General features: G+C 48.5%; 6 protein-coding genes across 6 annotated transcripts; 3 read left to right on the top strand and 3 right to left on the bottom strand.

Annotated features, from left to right (window-relative positions):
* Positions 1-639: 639 nt before the first annotated feature.
* On the bottom strand, positions 640-4,602 carry M431DRAFT_95176 (hypothetical protein; the record flags this gene model as incomplete). Its single annotated transcript, XM_024924672.1, has 3 exons — positions 640-1,150; positions 1,208-1,537; positions 1,640-4,602. The coding sequence occupies 3 exons, from the start codon at positions 4,600-4,602 to the stop codon at positions 640-642; spliced, it is 3,804 nt and encodes a 1,267-aa protein (XP_024770279.1).
* Positions 4,603-5,724: 1,122 nt separating this feature from the next.
* M431DRAFT_499420 (hypothetical protein) lies at positions 5,725-7,338 on the top strand (the record flags this gene model as incomplete). The annotated part of the gene is made up of 1 exon (XM_024917797.1): positions 5,725-7,338. The coding sequence occupies one exon, from the start codon at positions 5,725-5,727 to the stop codon at positions 7,336-7,338; it is 1,614 nt and encodes a 537-aa protein (XP_024770278.1).
* Positions 7,339-7,673: 335 nt separating this feature from the next.
* Positions 7,674-8,956, bottom strand: M431DRAFT_485962 (hypothetical protein; the record flags this gene model as incomplete). The annotated part of the gene is made up of 2 exons (XM_024916345.1): positions 7,674-8,110; positions 8,176-8,956. The coding sequence occupies 2 exons, from the start codon at positions 8,954-8,956 to the stop codon at positions 7,674-7,676; spliced, it is 1,218 nt and encodes a 405-aa protein (XP_024770277.1).
* Positions 8,957-13,407: 4,451 nt separating this feature from the next.
* M431DRAFT_512190 (hypothetical protein) lies at positions 13,408-14,719 on the top strand. The gene has a single exon (XM_024919797.1). The coding sequence runs from the start codon at positions 13,462-13,464 to the stop codon at positions 14,668-14,670; it is 1,209 nt and encodes a 402-aa protein (XP_024770276.1). The 5' UTR covers positions 13,408-13,461; the 3' UTR covers positions 14,671-14,719.
* Positions 14,720-15,289: 570 nt separating this feature from the next.
* M431DRAFT_95407 (hypothetical protein) lies at positions 15,290-16,428 on the bottom strand (the record flags this gene model as incomplete). Its single annotated transcript, XM_024924699.1, has 2 exons — positions 15,290-15,810; positions 15,864-16,428. 2 exons carry the CDS (start codon positions 16,426-16,428, stop codon positions 15,290-15,292), a joined length of 1,086 nt encoding a protein of 361 aa, XP_024770275.1.
* An 8,064-nt stretch (positions 16,429-24,492) lies between these two features.
* M431DRAFT_485958 (hypothetical protein) lies at positions 24,493-25,055 on the top strand (the record flags this gene model as incomplete). The annotated part of the gene is made up of 2 exons (XM_024916344.1): positions 24,493-24,536; positions 24,776-25,055. The coding sequence occupies 2 exons, from the start codon at positions 24,493-24,495 to the stop codon at positions 25,053-25,055; spliced, it is 324 nt and encodes a 107-aa protein (XP_024770274.1).
* Positions 25,056-25,763: the final 708 nt, after the last annotated feature.

Here is a 25,763-nt window from a genome sequence, read left to right as displayed (position 1 = left end):
GAGGACGATCGCGAGGATTTACAAAGACTTCATCCACGGGGAGGCTTGCAGTGATGGTTGCAGCTGCGTTGTATGAGACTGAGGCTGAGGAAGTCATTGAGGTTATCCCGGCTACCTAAATCGCGGAAGACGAGTCGGCTGAACTAGCCCGCCCATGATAATGTGTGCATATCGAATCAAAAGGGCCGGGAATGCGATTTTTGAAGGAATGAGCACTCATTGATAGTCAATAGTGTTGCTATATGAAACTTTGCATGATGATATCCTTTCCCAGTGTGCTGTACCGTATTTTGGCGTGTGGGTGTGGCAATTGCGTTTAAGAGAGTAAATGTAGCTCCTGATGAGGAGTACTACGGTGACAATAGGAAAATTTCTGCAAACAGTTGAGTTGACACCGATTTGTGCATAATTACGCTCCCGCGAATACAATGCCTCTCTCCACGTTGAACTAAGTGATGACTCTCTCAGCTGCTTCGCGATGAGCTACTATCACTATTCTTTACAATATAAAGTATCATTGTCATTCTTACTTATCCCATACATAGTTATCCATCATGTCTCAACTCCATCCATCCTATTCTTCCATAACGTGCATCATCAAACATAGTACAAACTCCCGTCAAAATGCTGTAAACATCATCACCTCATTGGCAACGCGCCAATGTACCGAGGCCCCGAGCGAACTCCAAGATAACCTCCCACCCTTCCGAGCCTCTTTCTAGTCAACAGCTCATTCAGTTCCTTCACCAGACAGCTCGCCGCCACCACTCGGAAGCTCTGAAGCGGCTTTTCGCTCTCGTGTTGGCCGTCGGTCTGGCTATCTTTCTCGCTCCCCACAACCACACAAGCCCAGCACAGTTCCACGGCATTCATTCTTTCCCTCTCGCTTTGCCCGTCATTATCCGTTGCGACCGACGCCGCGTCATCTGCAATACCCGTAGCACCCCCAGTACGATCGCGTATAAGCTTCGCAAAGAAATTCATGACTCTGTCCATCTCCTCCTTCAGCTTGATGGATGAATCTCGTTGCCGCCGCGTTTGGCTGCCTCTAGGGTTCAGAATTGACCCGCAAAAAGCTTCCACTTCACTGATGGGAGCGCGAGGACTGGTTGAAAACTGCCACATGGAATTGGAGACTTGCGTTTGATACCTATTTCAACCCCAGTTAGCCGCTTCAAAATATTGAGATGGAGGGGGGGGGTCGTACAGTTCACGAAGCTTCCATGCGTCATCAATCCGATGAGTATAGTCAACGTCTGACACGGTATATCCTTCCTCCTTTAGAGCAGCGCGCACATGCGTGTTCAACTGCTCCCATGGAGAAGGACCGCTCGCTGCCACCGGGCGCTGGACATCGTGAACCCAAATTTTCTCTTCGTCCACACCGCGATACAATTCCCCTAATATCTTCTGAGACTTGTAGTATATTTGCTTATTAATACCCATCCCATCCTCACCATCTCCATCCGATTCGGGATCTCCGATGTGGTCAATCTCGCCTCGATCGTATAAACGGGTAGGAGGAGCAGGCGCAAGGCTAGCAAGAAACAGCGAAAGTTAGAAAGTGTGCCTCTTCCAAATCGGCATGCTCAATCAAGCAACTCTTGTGGGGGAGTATAGGACAGCGAATGGTACTTACAAATCTGGGCGTCCACGTGGTGCCTTGGGCAGTTCTTGGATTGTCACTGCAATGCCCGTCTTGGAGTAGTCGACTGCGGTTGAGTGCAGCTCCGCGAGCTTGGTACACTCTTGATCAACTGTTCCCTCTTCTTTGAAGTCTGCAAAAATCTGGTGTCGGTTGGCAATCATGCCCAGGATATCACTCTCCATAAACTTGACAAAAAAGTCTGCAATGTCGTCACGCGTCACCACTCGGTCAAGTGCCGGTGGTGTGACTCTTGGATAATCGGCCGGGGTAAAGTAACTCTTTGGGATGACAAAGGGATCCCAGAAGATGCTGTACAAATCTCCATCGAGGTCTCCCCCGCTCAGCTGGCTTGGCAAATCGCGATCCCCCTTCTGACTAAAGACGACGCAATTTCTCAAATCACGAAGTGGATGCCCAGGTGGCGGCGTCGTCAGTTGAGCAAGCTGAATATCTCCGGGATGGAGGGCAGGTGAGCGTGTGACAAGCACAAACCCGTCCTTGACTGTCCGCTTCTTTCGACCCTGGGCCTTGTCATAACTTGAATCAAAAGTGACGTATATTTGGCCCTCGTCAAGATATCCCGTTTCGTCCATGATGCCAAACAGAGTCACTCCTTGGTCCACCGGAATCCGCGCTTTGTGCTTCAGCAGACGCAACTCTCGAAGAATGGTATGATCTACAACATTCTTCATGAACTTGTCTCGCCGGTAGTCGATCCCAACCTTGTTCAAGTACTTGATGAGCTTGGGAAATCCCACATGTGTGCCCACAAGTTGATGCTCCAAAAAGGCGCTGGTGTTTGGTGCTGAGGCGGTGACATTTCGAAGTATGTCGAGGGCTTTGTTCTGCTGATCTATGAACCACTCGGCGTTGGTCCCCATATCTTCCAGAATCTTGATTGTTTGGCGATTCAAAACAAGGCGCAGCGGCTTTGAAGCCGTATCACAAATGCCCAAACTCGTTTGGTCTGAGCTTGGAAACTTCATCATGGATTCTTTCCGTATGCAAATTACTTTGCCCTTGAGCCTGGAGTCGAGTGAGAGCATTCCCTTGATCCCTCCAAGGCGGACTTGAAAGCAGGTAGGCGTCGAATTTGTCGCCGTGAGGTGGTCCCAAATCTCCTCCATAGCATCCGACGAGATGGTACCAACCCCGTCGCTGAATACCCGGTTTCCGTCAGCCGTTTTCACGTCAGGGATGTACTTGATCTCAATGCCGCACTGGAGAATATCCACGGCATCAGGCGTTTCGGAAAAGGCTTGCCCGATACGCGCGGCACATTTCGCGGGGACACGAATGTCGCTAAAATCGCCCAGCGACTTGATGATGCTGTTGTTGTTCTGAAGCTCCATCTTGTCGACAAAGGGTGCACAAAACCACGCCGAGTGAGAGCGAAGAGAGGAGTGAGAAAACCCCAAAAACTCAAACTTTCGGCCAGCAACATGAATACCATCCTTCATGATCTTTCGGTATCGTTCAAAAATTGCCGAATTATTCACACTGGGCAGCAACGCCAGATCCTGACCGTCTTCGTCACCAAATATGACTCGGACAAAGTAGTCTGAATGCTGCGGGAACATCCTCAAGACTCTGTTCTTGTTCTCGCCATCAGGTCCGTGTAGCATAATGCGGGTTGGTGTAACCATGATCTTCAACACCCAAGCCTGTTGTTCCGAGAGTCGTGGGCCATAGGGCGAGGTGCGCATCGGATCCTCTGCCCGATGCATTTGCTCTACCTCTATCACATCTTCAACCAGTTTTCTTGCAAGGAGATGCTGTGGATCTATCCCAGGGCACGGGTATGGAATATTTTGGAACAATTGCTTCATCGAGTCAGTGGTGAATGGCAGCTGTTCTCCGGCCCTCTTGCAGTCCTTGGCAATCCGGTCCATGATTTCCAGCATTTTAAGCGCCGTTGCTGGATGCAAGTAGTTGTTCCACACCAAAGCCTGAAGCTGAAATAGTATCGCAAATGGTAGTAGTCGTAGTCTTGAATTGCTGGCGTTTTGGATGGAACCTTCGAATCTACTCATGCAGGTGGAATAGTCTTCCTCATAGGGTAGAGGGTTCCTTTGCACAGGCAGATGCTGTCTTGTAACGACAATGATTTTTCGAGATCTCAAGTCCTGGAGAGTTTCCGCATAATTCGCCGCGAGTGTTATGCGGTAAACCAAACAGTGAGCCACATATTTCTGATGCGCAGGCCACAGGCCCAAAAATGGTTGTCGCTCCCATTTGACATATTTCGATGACATCTGCTGAGCATAAAATCTTGGCACCTCTGTCAAGACGAGAGTCATTGACGCATCAGATGCCTCGGTGACGAGATCTTGGATAATATCGTAAGAAATATCAACGCGGTAATCGCAATCTCCTGAGAGCGTAAGCCTCAACGAGCGGCGTCCAAACTTGGCCACACCCTGAACGAGGAGGCCACTCTGTTCGACAAATGTCAAGACATCAGATTCTTGTGTAAAAATATTTTTTCCGCATCCGATATGGCGAATTTCTGAGCTGATAGCGGGTGCCTTTGGGTTGCGATCAACGGCGGCTGGCTTCCGTTTCTCTGGCTTCTGCTGTTCTGCCTTTCGTTCATCCTTTTGGTATTTGAGGTGCATGAGAATAGTCTCGTCAGCTCGTTTATTGCTCTTCTTGACAAAGATTTGTGTCTTGAAAAGGATTAATCTTGCGATTTCGTTGTGCTGAGATCTGAAATGGCTGTTGTAATTTTGGCGACCTGCGGCCTGTGGTGAGATGCGAGTGCCAACCCCATGACTTTGGAGAAATTTCCCTCCATCGTTTTCATTGAGAAAGGTGATCCAGGCATGAGGTTTGTTGAGAGGTTTGTCGCAGTGCCAGTCGAGGACACTTAATTTTTTCATATGTGGCTCAAGCTCAGCACGAAGTTGATCATCTGACAAACCCTGCGGCACTTTATTCAGAAACACCTCCATCGTGGCGTCTGCAGGGAACGATTGCCGCTTCCTGGCCTTGCGGCATCGAGAGAAAAAACGAGGGAAAAAAAAGGGCGGTTCGCAACGGCTTCTTAAAGATGATGTCTCGCTCTCTCACCCACGGAGACGAAAAATCGACTAGCGTAGGTGGTCAACACAACTCGATCACGAAGGGTCTCGACCCACGCAGCCTTGCAGCATGATGGCAGCAAAAGAGGGGTTAATCAAGGCCGTTTGGTGGACTCGAGTGTTTGACCCTCCCCGTTTGCTCTGTGGGGATGCTTCATTGGCCCTCTTCTAGCAGGCCAACCATGCGGGAGGCCCGCGAAGGCCGCACGGGGCGTGCAAACGGACATTTTGTGCGGTGGATGCCTGGTAAAATGAGCCCACGATGAGCTAGTTGCTGCACGGTGACTTGAGAGATGCAGCCCACGCGGCCTCTGCAGTGGTCGAGATAGCGGGGAAGGATGAGAGAACCGACGTGGTGAAGTGAGAGGCCGTCGTTTGTTGTTTCAGTTTGATTTGCGGTAGATAAGGTGGAAGAGGAGGATTGGCACAGTGAAATAATGGTTGCGAGGCGGTAGGAAAGGATTGGTGCAGCACTTGGGTGGTTGCTTGCTTCTTTCCAGGTTGCTCCGGCACGTGAATTTCACTTCACCAAAACCCCGCATCATGTCATCGAATTCTATCAAATTGCCAATACCAAAGTGGTCTTATTCTACCAGCGCTGAGATGAGATGCCCATCTAGAAATTGATACAACAAGGAAATGCTAAACTCGTTTGGTTCCCATCTCAGGACCCTGTCATTAACTCCCCGGTCAGCATCCGGCGAATCTTTCCGAACCCACGTGGGGCAGCTCCAGCTCCAACTCCAACCGTCCCCAATTGCCGAAAGCTCCAACATACGCGGGGCAGCCCGATTGAATATTTATCCGGCAGCGCCTCAACTCACAAGATGATGGTTCGGAAACTCACTCATCTCTGTAAAAGAATCTTGTATATTTAATTTCTCTCTGTATCTCATTTTTACAAAGAAGATAGAGAGGGAAAAAAAAAAAAGAAAAAAACGTAGGATCCGTTGACAGCAAACAAACAACCAACCAACCAACTACACCTTCACAATGGCGACCCCCGGCAACCTCTACGTCACAATGCAGCCTCACGACGGCCTCTCGCTTGACCAGTTCCACGAGTGGTACAACAACGAACACGGCCCAACGCGACTGCGCCTCCCGCAAATCTTCAGCAACGGCCTCCGCTATCGTGCCGCAGATGGGAAGCAGCCCGAGTTCCTCGCCGCCTACGATGTCACGGACATGGCGCATCTCGAGACCGAGACTTACTTGACGCTGCGCGCAAACCGATCCCCGAGAGAAGCAGACACCATTGGCCAGGTCGACGTGAAGCGGTATTTCTACGACTTGGTCCACATCGAGGAGTCTCCGCTCTTTATGCCAGTTGAGAAATTGACGGATGGCGAGGCAGAAGGTCTTGTGGCTGTAACTACTGAAGTCACTCTCAAGGATACCCCCGAGGCAAGCGACCTGTTCCGGAAGTGGTTCGTCGAGGAGCATGTCGGCTTCATGTCCAAAATCCCCGGCTGGTTGAGAAGTCGCTTGTTCAAGACCTCGAGTCTTGAGCCCGACCAGCCCACAAAGTACTTGTCCTTCCATGATTTTGCCGAGGAAAACGGACTTCAGGAGGCAGAGCGAAACGCTGCCACTTCCTCCTGGAGCAACGCCGACTTTGAGAATTCCGTCGCATCCAGGAACAGGCGCATATACTCTCTCTTCTACACCTTTGGCCCAGCTCCAAGAGATCTAGACCACTTGTCGAGGCTCCCTACAACAGCATCCTTCACTTCATCAGACTCCAAGACATCCACCATCGCCAGCCCAACTCCCATCATCACCTCCTTCATCACAACCCCAGACAATCTCTCCATCCCCTACCGTCTTGAAGGAAATCCCTCCCCCGACGCTCCCACCATCGCCTTCTGCAACTCCCTCCTCACCTCCCTCCACATGTGGGACGCCTTCATCGAGATCCTCAAGGTCAACCGCCCTCTTCTCCGCATCCTCCGCTACGACACCCGTGGCCGCCATTCTATCCCACAACCACCCGTCTCCGCCACTCTCGACACTCTGGCCGACGACCTCCTCACCGTCCTCGACGCTCTCCGTATCCCAAAACTGCACACCCTCATAGGCGTATCCATGGGCGGCGCCACAGCCCTCAAATTCGCCCTCAAATACCCCACCCGCCTCCACCGTCTCATCGCATGCGACTTCAACGCCTCATCTTCCCCCGCAAACTCCCAGGCGTGGAAAGATCGCGTTGCCATGGCTGAGCAGGATTCCGGCCGGGGCATCAAGGACCTTGCGGACCGCACCGTCGCCCGCTGGTTCCACCCCGCGTCCATGGAGAAACCCGAGCTCGTCAAGTTCATGACTGACATGGTTGCTGAAAACGACGTCGAGGGATTCAAGCACAGCTGCACCGCGCTTTCAGATTATGACATGAAGCCCGACATGCCGGCTAGCCACCTTCCCTGTGTTTTTGTCGTCGGAGAGGGAGATGCGAACGGAGCACTGGTGAAGGCAATGGATGGATTCAAGGGTCTCTATGGAGACGGCGCTGAACTCAGGATTGTTCCCAACACAGGCCATTTGCCCATGACCGAAGACCCCCAGGCATTTTGGGAAGCTATCCAAAATGTAGTATACCAACTGTAATACAGACGGTGTGCTGTAATATGCAGCGAACCTGATTTGATAGAAATCTGTACATCTGTAAAAAGGTAGAAAGATAGAGTATGTATAAAAAGGAGTGTAGTCAACAAAATTAACAATAATAACCGTCCAATTCTTTAGGGTATTTCTAAACTCAATAATGCTATTTGACAGCTCGCGTTTCCCTTGTCTCCCAAATGCCTTTTGACCATGGGTTGTATAAAAACCGTACTCCGTTTGCGCCTGAGCCCCCGGATTCCATTCCGTGACACAAATCATCCAATCCCTAAAATCACCTGATTGCTGAATCACAAGCTGCATCACAAGTACCGCCGCCATTACATCCGCCTCCAGTCCACCTCAAACGTAAACTCAAACGAATTGTCTGGGTTGCCAAAGATAAAGGGCACATTGGCAGCTACCACGTTTGGGCTCACCGACTTTGCGTTTCGTGACTTCCGGCGAAGCCGCTGCCGACGCAGCGCATGATCTTCGTACATCATACGCTTGTTCCGACCCTTGGGAGCTGGTGGTGCAGCTTGCGTCTTGAGCGATACTGGCGGGACAATATCCCACTCGCATGCCAAAACACCAAATCGCACCTTTTCGGGGCTTTTGTGACGACTCAACTGGCTTGCTTTGGCATATCGGATGAATCTGTCTTGCAGCCATTCCTGCATTCGAAGGACCTGTGGCTTCATGTCCCAAGCTTTGCTGTCTGCTTCGTAGTATGTTCGCGGGCCGCATTTGTATTTGCGCGGTGGCCAGTTGTCTGCTATATATGAGAATGAGAATTCGCTAGGATGCAGCAGCGAGCACTTCAACGGTCAAAATACTCACCAGAATCAGGATTTGATGGCGCCGCTTTGCGCAAGAGGAAGTAATCCACAAAATAAAACTCCTCCAGATTGGGCAAATGCCTTGCCAGAAAGTGATAAAGGTGATTCGGATAGATTACGTTGTTGTTCGCGGCTTCATGGACGAGTCCGCATAAGGGACATACTGAAGGTACTGGCTTCTCCTGCCACTGGTGGCAGTATCGCACCGCCACCCGTCGAATATTGTCCAAGCTGGGACAGTTGGGGTCGATGTCGTAGCTGCACCCGCTTTCAAAGAGCTCAGAAGGGAAATATTCCAGAAAGATGATGTCAGATGAACCTGCCAAGGCCACCAGCTTGCCGCTGCTCGAGCGAACAGTGCCTTTCTTGCGCATCAGGTTGTTCACCATGTCGTGAGATTCTCCACATGTCGTGAGGAGTGCTGCAAGCTGCTTGTTAAGGCCGTGATAACTGGAAATGTCGGACTTTTGGTTTGCTGACATGGGGACAAGGCGCGTATCCCACAACCGCCGGGGAGCAACTTCATTCTTGACCTCCAAAGCGATCTCGTCGAGGTCATCGCTCTTGTTGGAGCCACTATCGGAAATGGCCTGTGAAAAGGGCCTATTCAACGACACCCATCTCCAGTTCCGGCCCCTGCTCTCTAGTTTGACGAAGCTCATTCCTGGGGTCGACACGGCCTCTCTCCATATCTGCTGACGGAGCTCAGGCGGAAGGCGGGGGAAAGGCGAAAACGTTCGATGTTCATCGGGAATCTCGAATTTGATGTGAGGGGAGTCCATGGTGAGCCGCAGTCGCAGCAAATGTGATAGGTGATACAAGGATGAGGAGATGAAGAAGGCCGCTTGAGCAAAGGGGAAAGGAAAAGGCGATAAGAGCCCCAGGTGTCGGAGTCTGGAGAAAAAGCAGAAGTGTGTAATTTAGGGCGATTTGCAGGATGCAGCGTTCGATATTCTTGTGCGCGAGAGCTGCCCAACGGGATCGGAATCTTTTGGGTACAAAGAGTTAAAATAGTCCACCTGCCGATGACGTACTAAAAGCTGCATGTGCCTCTGCTGAAAGAAAAAGGAGGAAGTAGAACAGGAACGATTGCAGTGAACGGATTCCAGAGTGCAAATCGTGAGATGACGGTGATGATGTTGGAACGATCGTAAATATGGGTGGGAGAGGAAAAATACGGGAAGCTGAGCTGAGCTGAGCTGGAAGAAAAGATAAGATGCCGATGCCTAAATATGCGGGAGACAGAAAGAAGGAAACATCCGAATCGTTGAGCTTGAAGGCATCAATCACTCGTGCCATGTGAATGAGGTACATGTTGGCTCACAGTAGGCGCAGCAGGTACCTGACGGGTTTGTACTGTGCGGTGGTGCTGAATAGCGGCGGCTTACAGCAACGTGGAAGGCGTCGAGGGGAGACAGCGGTGAAGTTCAGTGGACGCCACCTGCTATAGTTTAGCACATGCCACAGTGCATATACAGTGTGTTCTTTTAGGTAGTGGTGCACGCACGCTTCTAATAATTGCGGCCCAATGATCAGGTTTGGTTCAGATCAAGCTCGCATTCAAATCTTCAACCTGATGGTTTCTGCATGAACATCACAGAAAAATTTCCAAGGGTATCTTATACTATTGCGATCGGAATCATATAAATTCTACATTCATGCATTGGCAAGAGAGATGTGACTCTATACATATTGCTGGGACGGGCTATGGCCTTATAGAATGCTGAAGGGGACTGTGTTTGCGAACATCGTTTGATGCAAATCAATGACTGGCACAAACATCAATTATGTACTGGCCAGGATCTCTCGCATACATTTGGGTAAACAACATCAAATGTCAACATGCTCTCCAGCTCATCTGATACAGGTACTTGCAAAAACCAGAGTGAATCCGAGCGCATCACCAATAATTCACTCATGGCGGCGTGATTCACTGCAACTGAGCTCAATAGATGGCCAAGTTCTGCGGCTCTATATTTGCATTCACTTTTTCTTCAACTTCAAACGTTAGGATGCAGTCAGTGGGCTTGACGAAACGAGGCTCAGGATGTTGAAAGATTATGGATGCGCATGACCTGTCGCTACACTGAAGATATTATACAAACACAGCCTGTACCGGATCGAATGCATGCATAATGCATAACCGAATTCTTCATGGCTTGCCCATTCCCCAACCCCTGTTCTAGGCGGCAATATTCTCTAGCCTCTTCATCTTCTTGTCAGATCACAGCACACATGCAGCCTGCCGTCAATCGGGATGAGAGTGGACAATGCAGGCCTCAGGAGACATCAAGGCAGGACAAAGGCCACCAGACTAGCAAGTTGCCACCACCGAATTTGGAAGAAAGTACATGGAGCTGAATGAAAAGGTTTGGAGCATCTGCTCTGGAGAGATCCTAGCCAACGGGTCGCTGCATGCGAAACAGCCTGATACTCCGGAGCCAGCCGCTCAGATACATTCGTGGCGGCAAAGGCGTCCAGCCATCAGCATTAGTGCTCATCTCATGGCCTGGATCGCAACGCCCGAAACTCGCCTTTCATATAACTTACATACCGAGAGTTTCAGGTCGAGCTCAGCAAACAAATGCCATTTGATCATAGACCCAGGACAGTGGTACAGGCTGGTAGTGCGCTGTAGATGATGGGTACCTTGCAGATTCCAGGTGAAGATTCGGAGCGCAAGATGCCCCGTGCTATAACGGGCGACGTTTCGTGGGAAGCGGGCTGAGCCAAGCAAGTCATTGAATCTGATCAGTGCTTGTGCAGTGTGAACCCGCATACAACAGCCGTCGCTCGGCAATAGGAGCTGAGTGTTCCTGGGTCCTTCAACCATACATGCTCAACTAAAAGTGCACGGTTATCCAACCTCTCAAGGATCGCTCTGTCAAGACGTACCACAGATACCATCGGGCGACTGCTCACCATCTTGTTACCCTTGAGACACCAGCTCAGCAAGATGATATGGATGGATCAATAGTACCGCCTACAGGTTAGCTGGCTTGTCATGTAGCACAGCGAGCCTTGCTAAGGTAGCTGTTGAGTCTAGGCCACAGACCCCAGACAAGGCAAAAGAGTCGAATGTAACGTCCGCGTAGATGACTTGAGACAAAAGATAAAGAGCTTTTCAATAGGTACCTTCTAGAGCATGGCCAGCGCTGTCTCCAAACCGCGACTAGATGCGTAGGTAGCCGCATCCGCGCCGCGGAACTCTTCAAAACGTTGCAATCTAAACCCAGCCCCGTTCGCCAGCTGAACTTTAAGGCTACCATCAAAACAAGAGCTAGAGAATTCCACATTGTCCCGGCCTTTCGGATCCCCCCGCGGATCACCGAGTCGTGTTTCCTGGATCTCAACCCCTGTACCTTGTAAATCCTGTTTCCACATCTGGAGGACTCCACATAATTCTCTTTTATGTAATTCAGATACTTGTATTAACTACAAGTATATTATGAGAGTCTCGAAGCTGGAGTAGGCCACCAAAGAAAGCGAACTATATTCACAGTACTCGTGCCTTTCAAACGTGAGAGTTACGCAGTATAAGAATGCTCGTGATCATTTCACACTGCGAATCACATAGACGATCTTGCCAATCAGGATGAAGTGGCTTTGATCTCTATTGGGTACTTGTAGTTGTCGCATGTCTCGTACTTATACTAGGTACGCACAGACTCTGTATATTCTAGTAGATTGCATAAGATAGTTCCCCCCTTCAAGTTTCAAGGGGACCGGGACGGAAAACCTACCATCCGGTTGATGCCCAATTTGACAGGTTGGCCTGGGCAGGGAGTTGAGGCGTAGCTGCTTGGGAACTAATTGGACTTGTAGGTTACACAGCAGCTATATGTCTTACTTCTTCCGCTAGTTGAGTGCTTGGCCGAATATTTTAGGATCTAGCAATATCCGATGCTCCTTTCCTTTACACTAATGGGTACATCTTCCGTTTAGTAGACATAGCACCGGCAGACTGTAACAACTGACCGATGCAGTTTATTTAAGGGAAATATAAAGACGTACGAGTAGCTGGAGGTATATTTAGCGCATGTTCTGAGTATGTATATGGAGCGCATATATCCCCATGTCCTCAGCCTTAAACCTCATAAGGGATATGCCAAGGATATGTACTTCTCGCCTACCTTGATCCGTTCGCCCACAAACCAAAGTTAGGCCCCGGCCCCTATCAAGCCTAATCTGGAAAACAGAGGGGGGATGCGAAAGAGGACCGACAGGGGGTTTTACACGGGAAGAGAAGAGTGTCGAGGCGCGCTGAGCTTGATGCAGCTGTTGGAGAGGTCTCTCTCGTCCCTATATATTCTACCTCCCCTCATATGTCACGTCATTAGCGACACAGCCTTTGAATCTTGACTATACCACCTATTTTATTGAATTAACGCCAGAACTTAGTTTAAAGTCCCGTCCGTTTACTCTCGGAACTATCTGTATAGCAACCGTTACGGCTTTACAACCATGTCTCCTTCATCGACCCGCGCTGTTGATGGTAGTAACTCGTATGTATTGTTTTTACAGTGGCCTCAGCTCTTTATTCGGGATTATAGCACCCCAATCTCGAACTATTCATCACCTTTCCCTACACTGTGCTACCTAGCTGTTCAAGGATACCTGTACTAATAACAACGCCACCTAGTACCACCGATTCCGAAAATACCACAGCCAACAGCCAGATCATCATCGTCCACCACATTCTCGATAATTCCACATACAACCTTGATCGATTTCTTGGCCACGTTGGGGAGGTGCCCACGGACCAACAACGGTCGCCGCCTGGGTTTGGAGCAACGCAAGGGAGAGCTGTTACTGAAGCGGAAGTTGAAACTAGAGAAAGGGAGCGTATTTCGACACAGCTTCAAGAATTTGACGTAAAGTTTAGTTCTTGCAGCGCCGTATCTCGTCGCCAGAGGAAATAATGATAAAGAATCGCATGATAGTTGGCTTATTGTATAGCTTATGAAGGCCAGATAAAAAGGTCAATTATTGATGTACAAACATTTAGGCAGAACATCCTTACTATGAAGAGAATCTTGCGATAATCACTCTTAGGATAAGCTGAGTTATGAGATGTCTATATTTAAATACCTGTGTCAAGCTGCCTCGTTATGCATCTGAGTTATGCATATCTCATGTGATCTTACAAAGCTTAGTCATGTTGATCAGAGCAGGGGATGTATTTAAGCTATGGATCCTCAAACCCCGCCCCCGCTCGAACGATCCGATCCCATCTCCACCCAACATCACTTCTAAAGGATATACCCGACACTAATACTTGCCTAACATGGCAGCTCAGTCAACTGAATTCCACCAATTTTCCCGTCTGCCTCCAGAAATTCGCCTGAAAATCTGGTTCAACTGTCTTCCTCACAGGGTCGTACAAAGAGACGACCCCCTCTCTCTTGGAGATATCCAAAGAGAGCAGATGTGCTGGTCTCTGCGATCGTCTCAACGGAATGCTTCCCTGCCGCTCATTGCCTCCGTCTGCCGCGAATCGCGGGGCGTAGTGAGAAAATGGGGCAAGTTGGTCTTGCAAGACTACTGGTTCAATCTGGGGCCTATATGGGTCCAGCCTCGCCTGGACTTTTACAACCTTAACTGCAATGGCATGTCGTGCTGGGAAGGCGATGATATTCACATCGTCATGGAGTTTTTCGAGGAGAGGTTTAGCCGATTGGACATGATGCCGCTTGCGCTGAGAGCAGAATTTTTTTTCCCATTCAGCCTGGATCCGCCGCCAGAACTCGATGAGTTTTCAGACTACCCTCATCTTGAAATCTACGAGAGAGCGAGACCGCGCGGCATGCCCAGTATGGACGACCCATACAATGAGTTTGCGAAAATTTCAGAGCGACCATTTACGAGAGTTTCTCAATCTGCTACCTTGGCTTTCATCTGCATTCATGCCACTGAAGCGCAAGCTGCGGAATCTGGTCTGTTCGGCCTACTTCTCGATGCGCCCGTGCAGCTGGTGGATTGTGATGACGAGAAAAGGCTAAGGGCATTCCATGATCTCTTTAACAACGGCCGCCGCTCTAACAACAAAAGACTCCATGTCCGCAAGCAATTTGACTCCATCTTGGCGCCTGACTTCAAGCGTCGAGTGCAAAATTGGAGAGAAAAGGTGGATTGGCTTATGATGACCTACGCGTGGCTGCGAGCGAAATATGGCAATAAACATTTCATCCCAATCGATGGGGATCCAGGTTTGGCCTGGAGTCCACCAGTTTTGGATGACCACGCCATTCTCTACATGAACAACAAAGAAGAGCCGAAAAAAACAAACGTGTTCAATGACCGTCACCCGTGGGTGATACAGGCGAAGAAAGAGTTACCAAGAATCACACCAAAGATTCAGTTTATTCTTTGCACCGATGAATGTGATGCAGACGACGATATTAGCATGGAACGCGACATGGGTATCCCACGTGGCGGTCATAGTCCCTGGTTTAGGACCAAACTTACGTATGCTGATCTTCCAGAAATTCCATAAATCATAGATAAGACTTATGACAAATCAATACACAATAAGTTTTACTGGGCTTGAAAATAGAACTTTGGCGGAGCTATCTAACAGTCATTAAAGATCAATCGTAGCTCTCAAGCTCTCTCCACTCTACTCATTCTTTAGATACCAAGAAGGTGTCATATACTGACCATCCAAACCCATCATGTTGTTTTGGACAGGAAGATTCACACTCGGAGCTACCCGTCTAGCCGTTGTATCCGTAACTCGCAAGACCAACGTGCATTGGGCATGCCACTAGCACTCACCTAGCTTGCTTGGCAGTGGTCAATTCAGCTGAGCTGTTCGCTGATAGTCTGCGTGGCAGTGCAAGAAATGATATTGGAACAAATATTATCTATAAGGCGCAGCCAAGTTGAAAGTGGAAATCGCCGAAGGGCAGAAAATCACGCATACCAAGGCCCGGAAATAGTTTCCAGCTCGCTTGAGTATTCGACGATACGTTCACGAGAATAATCATCAACAAAAAGGTACAGTTCGTGTCCCAGCATTACTAACAACTAGGCTCAATACGTCTTCGCAACATACAGGCAGATTTAAGCTTCCTTCTAAACAACATGGAAGTTAACGTCTTAGTGAGTACAAATCAAGCATCGTGACCCAAAACAAAGCCTGCCATCAACATTGCGACGAGTACGTATATAATTTGCATGTCCAACTTGGTTGAAATCGACCCGCCAGACGTAGTAGTAGACGAAACTGTTCCCCTCGACGTAGTGGTAGATGAAGTTGTCTCACTGCATGTCGTGGCCGAAGAAATTGCCCCGCTAGATGTAGCAGTAGATGAAGGCGTCTTGGTAGACGTGGAATTGTCAGGTAAATGCGGAGGAGGATCAGGGTAATGATGGAGAACAGGGTCTTTCCAAGGATCTCCGCCGGACATGCAAGCCCAAGTAACTCTAGGAATTCTTATGGTCGTAGGGTCGGTTCCCCTGCTAAACCCCCAAACCGTAGCCACGAGGTAAGTCCTGTTGTAGGCGAGTTCACGGGCAACGGGATCAAGATGGTGATGATAGCCAGTTCCAATGCGCCAGCCGTATTGTTGCGGGTTTGAGTTTGTCTGCAGAGGACCAAGAACCGGATTGGCCAGGGTGGTGCTATTGATAGCTAAGAAGTAGTCAGAAAAGTCTGCAGATTGCGTGCTTTCTCAATACACATACTCAAAATATCCTGGCGAGAGAATCCGAATGTACCAACACAATTTTGAGGAATAGGATCGGCTATGCGCTGGGAACACATGGAATCCTCATTATTATAGCCCCAATCGTTGGTCAAAGCGGCGGCGAGGTCATTCTTGCAATCCGAGGGCAGTGCGTCACAAGTATTTTTATCTCCCGATTTTTTCATTGCGGCATTTGTCGAGATGAAGATGTGGCGGCAGATGTACCACGAAGGGTGCATGGGCAAGGGTTTGCCATTGGACTTCATGCTCTTTGGGATATTGAACGTTAACCCGGTCAGGACAGTGGTCGACTTATTCGCAGCGGTTTCATCCATGAAAAAATCGTCAGAGATCATCAGGCCCATTGTGTGACCCTCATCAATGATGCTCTCTCCTGGATAAGGCTCTGTCCAATCGTAGCCGGGGAAGGAAATTACGTGTGATGTCAAGGGCTTGACAAATGCCTCCGACACTTTTGGCCAAGAGAGATTGACGACATTGCTCGAGTTCATGAAGAACTCGATATTGTCCAAATAAACAGGGGTAAAATTAGTAGCACTCATATTTGCTGGTTGTTTGAAGTAAGAGGCAACGAACCCGAATTGCTAGTAGGGAGCAGGAGGGACGAAGTCTTATAAACACCCATTGCTCTTCCGGAGAACAATGAAAGAATGACAATGTGATATGTAGGGACTCTTATCATGGACGAGGCTGAGCCTACCACGTGTAAATTGCAGAATCTTGGCGCATCTAAGCGAGCCTAATGGGTCGATGCGAAGTGACTCTATTCCCGAACGCGTGGTTGGGCAAATCCGTTTCCATATAGCTTCTCCCAAGGAACCAACATACAGAGTTCCTCTCCACCGAAGACATTTTATGGTTAAACGAACTGTCTATTTAACCTTAAAATTTGGGTTGCTAAACCAACGATCCTTGCATCATGCCGCATTGGGCCATACTAAGGAGCATGTAGCGTGGCTGTGTGGCGGCGCCATCATAAACACCTGGCACGGCTGGCAGGTATATGACTATTTTGGTCTGTAAAATGAAGCAATGCTAGATGTTTCCAATCTGGTACACATTCAAAATTCTAAGGAAGTCAAGTCTTGCTATTAGTCTACTCTCTTTAATGCCAAAGTCGAGACTTTGGTGAAAGATCCCAAACTATTCACACTATTCGCGCGCGTGCGTGTTCACTGGTCGAGAGACTTACACAGCCTCTATTTCCGCGTCAGGTCGAGAACATCCCAGAAATCAGCCTAGAGGGAAGCCTCGCCGCATCTAAAAATCGTTACAACAAGGAAATTTACACGTGTACGACGCTTCATATCGGTGGAAGCGTATCTCGTCCCGACTTTGGAACGAAATACCGAACACAAAGGATGGCTTGTCAGACCCGCCATCTTGTACGGTTACTTCAAAAGTCCGCCCAAAGTGGCGCCAGTGTTATTTTTTACGAGTCTGCAGCGGTAATTATACAGGGCACTAGCTTATCTAGGGTCCCCTCGACTCGTGAACCAGGTGAAACACCGCCGCATTACATACCGGGTATGAACGAATACAACGCAACCTTGATTCTATGTGTGTATGGTGAGGACTTACCGAATCACGATGCCTCCCAGGCAGCAGTAACCATGTGGACCGACGGCCTCTGCAAGTATGGAGGTGGCTGTGCGTAGTTATCAACGCAGCCATCATAATTCCGCTATTTCCGCTGCTGAATACCAGCTAAGAAACCCCCAAGCCAATCCCACTCGAGGAGGCAGCAGGTTATGTTTGGCTATATCTCTGTCCATACGGTTATTCTCTGTGGCATCTCTACCTGTATCCACAAGCTTACCAAATCAACCCACCCTCCGGTTCATGCACATTCCCATGTCCCAATCTATTCTATTAATATTATTGTTGGCATAAGGCTTTTTGACCAACTTTGATGAAACTGCCGAAACTGACTGCTTTTGTGTCTTCCGCGCTTCTGATACACATAGGCCAATACTAAGATACATTCAACCAGAACACCTTCGCTGTCCTTGTTTGTGGTTATCCAGGTGAGATAACTAGCGCTAAACACGTATAAGACCCTCCTTCTTGTCAGGTACTCTCTGCTCTATGCTCAATGGCAGCCTGTCCCTGTTCTCTGCCAGGTCGCAAAATTAGAACACTTTCGGACGCTACCACAACGGATGGATCAAGTGACTCATCAATCATAAGCTAGCTATCTTTATTCGGTTCAGTTTTGATCATAGAAACGAATTCATCGATCATCGGGAGGAGGCTGGCGATAGTAGGGGGTCGTGTACTTGGAGTGGACGTTTGGTATCTAGTAGAAATTGGCGAATGAGAATGGGTTCCTGAAATGATAGGCCTGTTAGGCTGGGAACTGAAAACTCCAGGATCGTATGGGGAGGCCTGGTCAAACATTACTATAAAGATGCCAACTCGACGAACATACCTGTTAGACCTGGAGAAGGCGGCCTTTCTCTGCCGTGGCAATGCATCTTCTGGTACCGCCGTAGCGTGCCCGTTGTGGCCTCTGACGACGATAGCATAAGTCGTCTGCCCCAAAGAGATGACTGTAAACTTTTAGACCAACTTCGATAGCCCGCAAGAGTTACTCATCGTAACATTTGCGACGGTAAGTATTGCCATCTACCAGGATATAAACGTGATCAGCACCAAGCTCGACATCTCGTCATTGTTATGCAGCTGGCCGAGTCCATTGGCAACATGAAGGAGATCGAGGACATTGGAAAGGGAGACAGGCGAGAGAAGAAACGCCAAACACCACCAAGAGCCTCACTTTATTTTCATAGCCGTCCCCATTGGTCACTGAAACTCGAAGCTTGAATCTCTTGGTCTCCACCAGATGTGGAGAACAGCACGGCTCCGGCCCGCGTCACGTTTGTCTCCAGCAAAGCCGGTATGCTGCTATTGCTGTGATTGACTTACTTATAGGCCGCACCATTGGCTGGCCAAACTCTGAGTGACTCCATCGGCTGTGGAACACCCGGGCCGAGCCTTGATACCAATTTGGATAATGCCTTTGCTACTCGGCAGTCGGCACTGCTGGCTCCGCACACACTTTATTATGCTCTCCAATAGCATGTGCAGCCAATCTTCAATTGACCAGCTAGCAACCAGGCGCATTCACCTACTTTCCGGCGGTCTAGCGGGGAAGGCTCTAGTGATATGTAGATGAGCTTGTTGTCTCACAGCCGCACGCCGCCCATTGGACGCCGGGCCTGAACACAAAAAAAAACCTTACATGTAGTTCAAGGGCTGATGACGAGAGCTTTCCAATCAGGTATGTTGCAAGGTAAGGGTAGGAGAAATGGAGCCTATCACAAGTACCATGGCTCACATGAATTGAAATCAGTTTGACAAGCAGAACGACTAGCTCACACAGTGTTAAGTAGGAATATTTTTATCCTTGTTTCTCTCATGTGAATATAAATATTGATTATGTCCACCTCTCTCCTTATCGTTTTACCTGTACAGCAGTCTGGATCACCCTCTCCTATTACACTGACTGCCATTACTTAGCTCATCTCTATATAAACTCTCTTCAATTGCAGTCTCTTTGGCTCTCTATTCAGAATATGCCCGGTTCATCTGCTCATATCGCCCCTAAGGTTGCCAATAGGTATGTGGCATTTACAAGTTGCTTCATTCCTCTCTCTTCTTCTCTTGCGAAAGACTTCTTCTTGTCATGCACGTGAAGCCTATACCTACTCAAAAATTTGTCCAGCATTTTTATGTAGGTAGCTCCTAGTCTATAATAATATGCTCACGTCTTTCCATGACTCATATTATGAGGCACAGTATTTGACGAGATTAAGATGTAAACAATTATATATACTTCTTAACATTGAGAGCTAACCAAAGTGTTCTTTATCTACAGCAGCCTCGAGGCTGGTGCTACCACCAGTCCCGCCCGTTTGGCTGATGATCACGACCCCTCGTACAGTATCAACCGTTTCCTCTCCGAACCAAACTACACACTTGGCTATGGTCCAGCACAGAGTCCAGCCGAAGCAGAGAAACGCGCGTTTGAGCAGTTACGCAAATTCGAGACGAAATTTTCCTCGAATAGCGACGCTTCGCAGCGTCATTAGCAGCTGAGGAAATGGGCTGCTACACACGTACGCGGGTGCTGAATTTGTTAGAGAGATATAAGCGTTCATACCAATCTATATGCATATGGCACAGATAACAGTCGTTAAACTATAGATGTTTGAATAGAAACGCTATTTATCTTGGTGTCAACTAGTGCCCTTGCTCAAGGTTGTAGGTTCTACGAAAGTCGACTGTTTGACATCCGCGCAAAATACCTCGCCTCTATTAGCTTTGTCTCTCGGGCTGAATATGTGTTGACGATGATTGGATGTCTCTTTTGACCCCGTAGCACTGAGACCCGGCAACATTATCAGCATGTCGATTATCCTCCTGGTTAAGTGACAGACATGAGAAAGTTATTGAGTAGCATCGCTCTTGATGATTTCAACCTGTTTTCAATTAATGAATGCTTCAATGTCCACGGCTTTTGCATCATAGCAGATGACTCTACATCTTCTGTCGCCCGCATCTGGGCGTCGAATAGGTTGTCGATATGAACGGGGCCCTCAAAACACCTCACATTGGCTTGGATAAATACCTGCGGACACCCCTTTCTCACGGGAATAATCCATCTGTACAATAATGGCCTTCGCCATCTCTTTTCTTATGTACATTGAGATAGTTCAGGTTCCCGTTGCCTTTATTTATGTACATTCGCCCTCTACTCTGAAACCCCCATTTATCAAAATGCCTGAGTCTTCCGCTCGTGCCTACAACGGCAGTAATGTGTAAGTATTATCTTAAAGATTACTTCTCGTACCTCCAAGTCTCCTATCTTCTTCTTTTTTTTTTTTTTTGGCGCTCGATGATCAATCTTTCCATGGCTGCCGTATGCAGAATCTACCCTCGCTCATATTACTCCTATTCTCTGTTCACATGGATGGCTCGGAAGATTTAATCACCTACCAACCCTTTTTATCAAAACGCATACAGTAATTAATGCTCTCAGGAATTGGGCGTTCTCATTTGTCGATGACTTTTCAGAAGCTGACAAGCCTCCTTCTTTGCTAGTGCCAGCAATGACGATGCTACCACCGCCAACAAACCCGTTCATGATCGCGAACCCTCGTACAGCCTTGGCCGTTTCCTTTCTGATGACCAAAACCATCCGCCCGGGTACGGACAAGCAGCGACCCTCCTCATCTCAGCGACCCTCCTCATGGTGGCGATTCTTCCGCTCGCAACTAGAAGTTGACAAATAGGGCCGCTGCATGCAAGCGCGTCTACGAAATGCATTGGAGCTATATAGAGGTATATTGGTATTGGATATGGGTCATGGGTATTGCATGGTTATTTGCATTAATTCTTAATTAATTTTGACATCTGCGAGGTTATTCCGCTTGCTCCCAAGTCTCCGTGATCAAAAAACAAGTCGTATTAACGTGATTTCGTGTGTACCCTTCCAGTTGGTGAACACATGGTATTAACGAACACCAAAGAGGTAAGGGCTGGTTGCATCGCCGACCGGAAACAACGTGGAATTTGGCCTTAGCAAAACACATCGGGACAGGCCTCCAGATAAGCGCGAGAAACACAGTTTTGAGATCTTTATAACAGCACCGTACTCTCAACTGGCATGGCGCAGGCTCATCAACAGCAGCAACGCACCACCGGACTGCCACATTTGACAGCCCGTGCAACTAAGCGCGAGAGAGCAATACTCTGCTGCCACGCCCTTATTCCGAAGGGCTTCAGAGCACCCTGTTAGGTCCCGGTCCTTTCCAGCAGTGCCTCTGCGCCGCCTGCCATTGTTGCCAACTCCAAGCCCACTTACCTCCTGTGTTACTCCGGCTCGGTAGGATGAAAGCTGGCTTCTTTTAAACCCGACTCTCCGCAACAGCCATGCTTCCGCTCATGATCGTCCAAACATCTAGCTTCCTCTAATATAAGAATGGGACGCAAATCAAGATTGGCAAGATGGGTAGAGTTGATAAGGGTTGTTTTAACGCAGATATTAATTTTCGCCTGAGAGTGTAAATAAGATGATGTTGGATCTGACAGGAGCCCGATGATGCATTCGAAAAACAATTATTGGGAGATTGGAATTGATGTGACGCCAAAGCCCGCATGTCAGTGATTGTCTTACACGCACGTGTAATGAATGTTAAAGGGTTGAAGAAAAGCTGCGACACCATGCTGTGCTACGCGCCATATGTAGCGGGAACGAAACCACGTGAAAGCTACCATACACATTCGGCGCAGAGAGAAGTTCCGTATGTAGCCGAAGTCGAGTTAGGAACTTTCATCCGCAGCCTCACGAAGAGCCGTGGAGCCGTATGGCGGAAGATTTTGAGCCGCATCCCCCAAGGCAACTGGTCCGCGAACTACATATATTCCATTGTTTGAGCCTCTCTGCCAAAAAAAAAAAAAAGGCGTCCGTGCGTCCAGTCGTGAGCCCCACAGAGCAGTCGAATCTTCATAACCCACTCAGCAATGTTTGAGCGGTGGTTGGTGGTTGGTCATCTGCAATTCAATATTTCACTCTCTCATTGTATATACGGCTTACAGCTTACTTTGATATATTCGTGCAACTACATGTTTGTATGACCGGTAACAGAAGACGTATGGCTATACCCGGATCGATACTTCGGTATGGCTGGTTCATCTGCTGGTGTGCTGCCATCATCAATAACCGCGATGCGTACGTGTCACCATGGAACCAATTCACTCTCTTTGAACTACCGCCCTTTCGGCTTGTTCATCCCAATTTGGCGTGTGCTGCAAATCGGAATTATCCGCTTGAGTGTTGACAGGCATCCTCAATAAGTGAGGCAAAATACATGAAAACTTCAGAGAGACAGGACTTCTTTCACCGGCTCGGCTTGGAGGGTCTCAATTAATCTCGGCAGTTTTTATTGGATCAGCGTGGTATTCAGTTCGATGGAGTTTCGGAAATGCAAATGTTACACACGTAGAGGGACTGAGCGGCGGCGGCGAAAGCACTCTTGTGACAAGGCTGCGAAAACTCGGTGGTGGCTCGCGGACCACCCCAGGTTGCCTTAAAAGTACCTATGTACGGTACATATAGACTTATGGGTGATTTCCTTCTGTCGTATCAGTACTAGATGTACTAAGTACATGCATACAATAGGGGACAGCACACATGACCGAGGGTAATACAGCCTAAATTCCGACATAAGGTGTAACAGATGGATGTAAAGGAAGAAGAAAAGAAGTTTCTGCATCAAATTAGTATTAATGGCTTACCACGAATACTGGGCATTGCCAGTAGGATTGCACAAAAGTCAAGCTCCAACTCGCGACGAAGACCATTGCGAGGATTTGAAGTGAGATGACATCAATAAAATGGTAAAACACATGAGTGAAAGTCACGAGCATTGAAGATGACGCAGAGCAATGGCCCTTATAGATTGTGGCGGTCTTGGCGTCAACGCATCATGTCACTCATTGTCCATTTGCAGGTGGGCCGGCTTCCGGCTCGGCTCCCGATTAGCCATGAAACCCTTGACCGTCCACTGTAGTACTTTATGGCGAGTCACAGTGAAAATAACGGCATCTTGAATCCTTAGACGACAGCTGAAGCCGCACATGTATAGGGGATCGACGCTTCCAAGCCTAACCTACATGCTTCACACGGGTTAGATAACTTTTGTGCTAGTTGCCGAGCATGGGTTGAAGACAGACTAGGGGGCGGTACGGAGTAGAGACAAAGAAGGCCACCCGCAGGCCGTTATCCCCAACGGCGTTAATCTCCTGGATGTGGACCGATTGAGGGGGTTCTTCGTCTTGGCGAGCTGAGATCAGGAGCTTAATACTCTTGTGTCCACGTTGTGAGTTCCACTACTAGCGGGGGAGCTAATGCGGGTCAGCGCATTGTCTCGAGGGGAGAAGGGAAGTCCCGAAATGTAATCTACCGTTTTACTGTGTGGGTGAGTGACATGTCATATCGGGCTTTGAGATGAGACCTTCCCTGCCTTCTCCGCCATTAGCCTTTGAAGCTTAAGAGTTAGTAAAATCACTGACAAGGTAAACGCAGACAGGCCCAGGCTCCTTGCTCACATACCTTAGCCAACACCAAGGATCAGCTTGAACTCCAAGCGCGAGCCCCCATGACAGCTAGAAAGTTGTGGGCAACTGCACTGGTGCTTAAATCAGCCTTGATCTGACTGATAGATGGCAAGGGTTAACAGATAGATGCCACTCTCATGCGCTAGAGTAAACTTTGACCTGACTAGGTAGCTCTACGGTGGCGATGGCCTCCATGCTATACCATACCACACCAATGCGGCTCATGTATATCGGACTTTTCATCTCCGTCGGGCTAAGCTACTGTAAGAAAACGAACCGACGCGTTGGTTGTGGATGATTTTCGTTTCTTTTCTCTTCTTTTCCCGCCTCTTCTTCATCTTTGCATATATATCTACTTGCTCACCCATCTAATTTACTCCCAGCCGTCCATCGCTACTCTTCTGACTTGCTAGATTTCGATTACTAAAGCTCGTGTGTCCAGCTAGGCTTCGCCATTTACCTCCCTGAAACACCTGACCACAATGTTTATTTCATCCACTAGTGCCGTCCATGGCAATAGCAATACGTAAGTATGGTGCTGGAACAAAATATGCTTTCTTCAATTTCTTTGCTCTTTCCCTTCGTTCATTTGATACAGTGTGCGCTCCTGGTATACTCGCTCTGGTGATAGCATACAAGCCTTGACTTATATACACATGTGTAATGTCTGATCTATGGTGTCACAATCCTCCTTCATCATCCTCCAACAAACTGTCTTGAATTCATTCTGCGAACAGTACTTTCACTAATTGGAAATCTGGACAGCTGCAACGAGCTTCAGGATCCTTCGGATGATTGTACTCAACCGGCCGCTCTCGCCGGTGTCCCCGACAATCCTACCGAGAACATCGATCGTTTTCTCAACAATTTCAACAATCGCAACAGCAGCACTCCCAATATAGCTGCTGAGTACCAGCGTCCGCCTATCGAATTGAGGGAGGCGCAGGGAGAAACCGAGGCAGAAACTCAAGCAAGAGTTCGTATGCTTGCTCAGTTGCAGGCTTTGGACAAAATATTCGCCTTGAGTGGCGATCAGAATTCGTGAATTATTCATTTTCTATTCAGCATGCATTAAAGCTTCGCATTGGTGTTTGTATTTTGTATAATGAGCTTTGGGCTCTGGGTACATTTCTTTCTCTAAATGAATGTAAATGGCATGGTATATGTGATTATTCGCTGTGAACCGAGAAACGGGAACCAGTTTGTTAAAGAATTCTCCTATTTGCACCGTAACGAATTCCTATTTAAACCGTAGTACTCCATTAATCAATGCGCACACACCACAACTCCCACGGGGCCACGCCCAAATATAGTGCAGCGCCCTGGTGTATTGCGTATATAAGACCATGTGCCTAGATAACATCGCAATTTCGATTAATGGCGGTTAGAGAAGAATTCGCAGTGACAGCGGCGATTGAAGCTAAGAGCGTACCGCAATGCCTTTGAAGTTGTGGGCTTATAGAGGCCGTCCCCGAGCCGAAGTTACGGCCGCAGCCGGGCAGCCGGGCTGAGGAAGTTATTGAAGTCATCCCAGCTACCCAACCCGGCGCTAAGCTGGATGAACTAGCCGGCCCGTGAGAAGCGTTTACATTGAGTTAGAAGGGCTGGAAATGCGATTTGAACGAATTGGACTGATTGATAGCTGCTGGACTTGTGTGGGATTTTTATAAGATATCTCTTCCTAGTGCGTTACACTGTATTTTGCTGCATAGGTGTGGCAATTGCGATTTAAGGGTGAACCTAGCTTGTGATG

The sequence above is a fragment of the Trichoderma harzianum genome (assembly GCF_003025095.1).
Source record: "Trichoderma harzianum CBS 226.95 unplaced genomic scaffold M431scaffold_14, whole genome shotgun sequence".
Lineage (NCBI taxonomy): Eukaryota > Fungi > Ascomycota > Sordariomycetes > Hypocreales > Hypocreaceae > Trichoderma > Trichoderma harzianum.
Note: the sequence above shows the minus strand (reverse complement) of the source record. Positions and strands in the feature narration are given on the sequence as shown.

Excerpts from the sequence above, each read along its gene's own strand:
- M431DRAFT_512190 (XM_024919797.1), top strand. The coding sequence starts at position 13,462 with ATGGCAGCTCAGTCAACTGAATTCCACCAATTTTCCCGTCTGCCTCCA.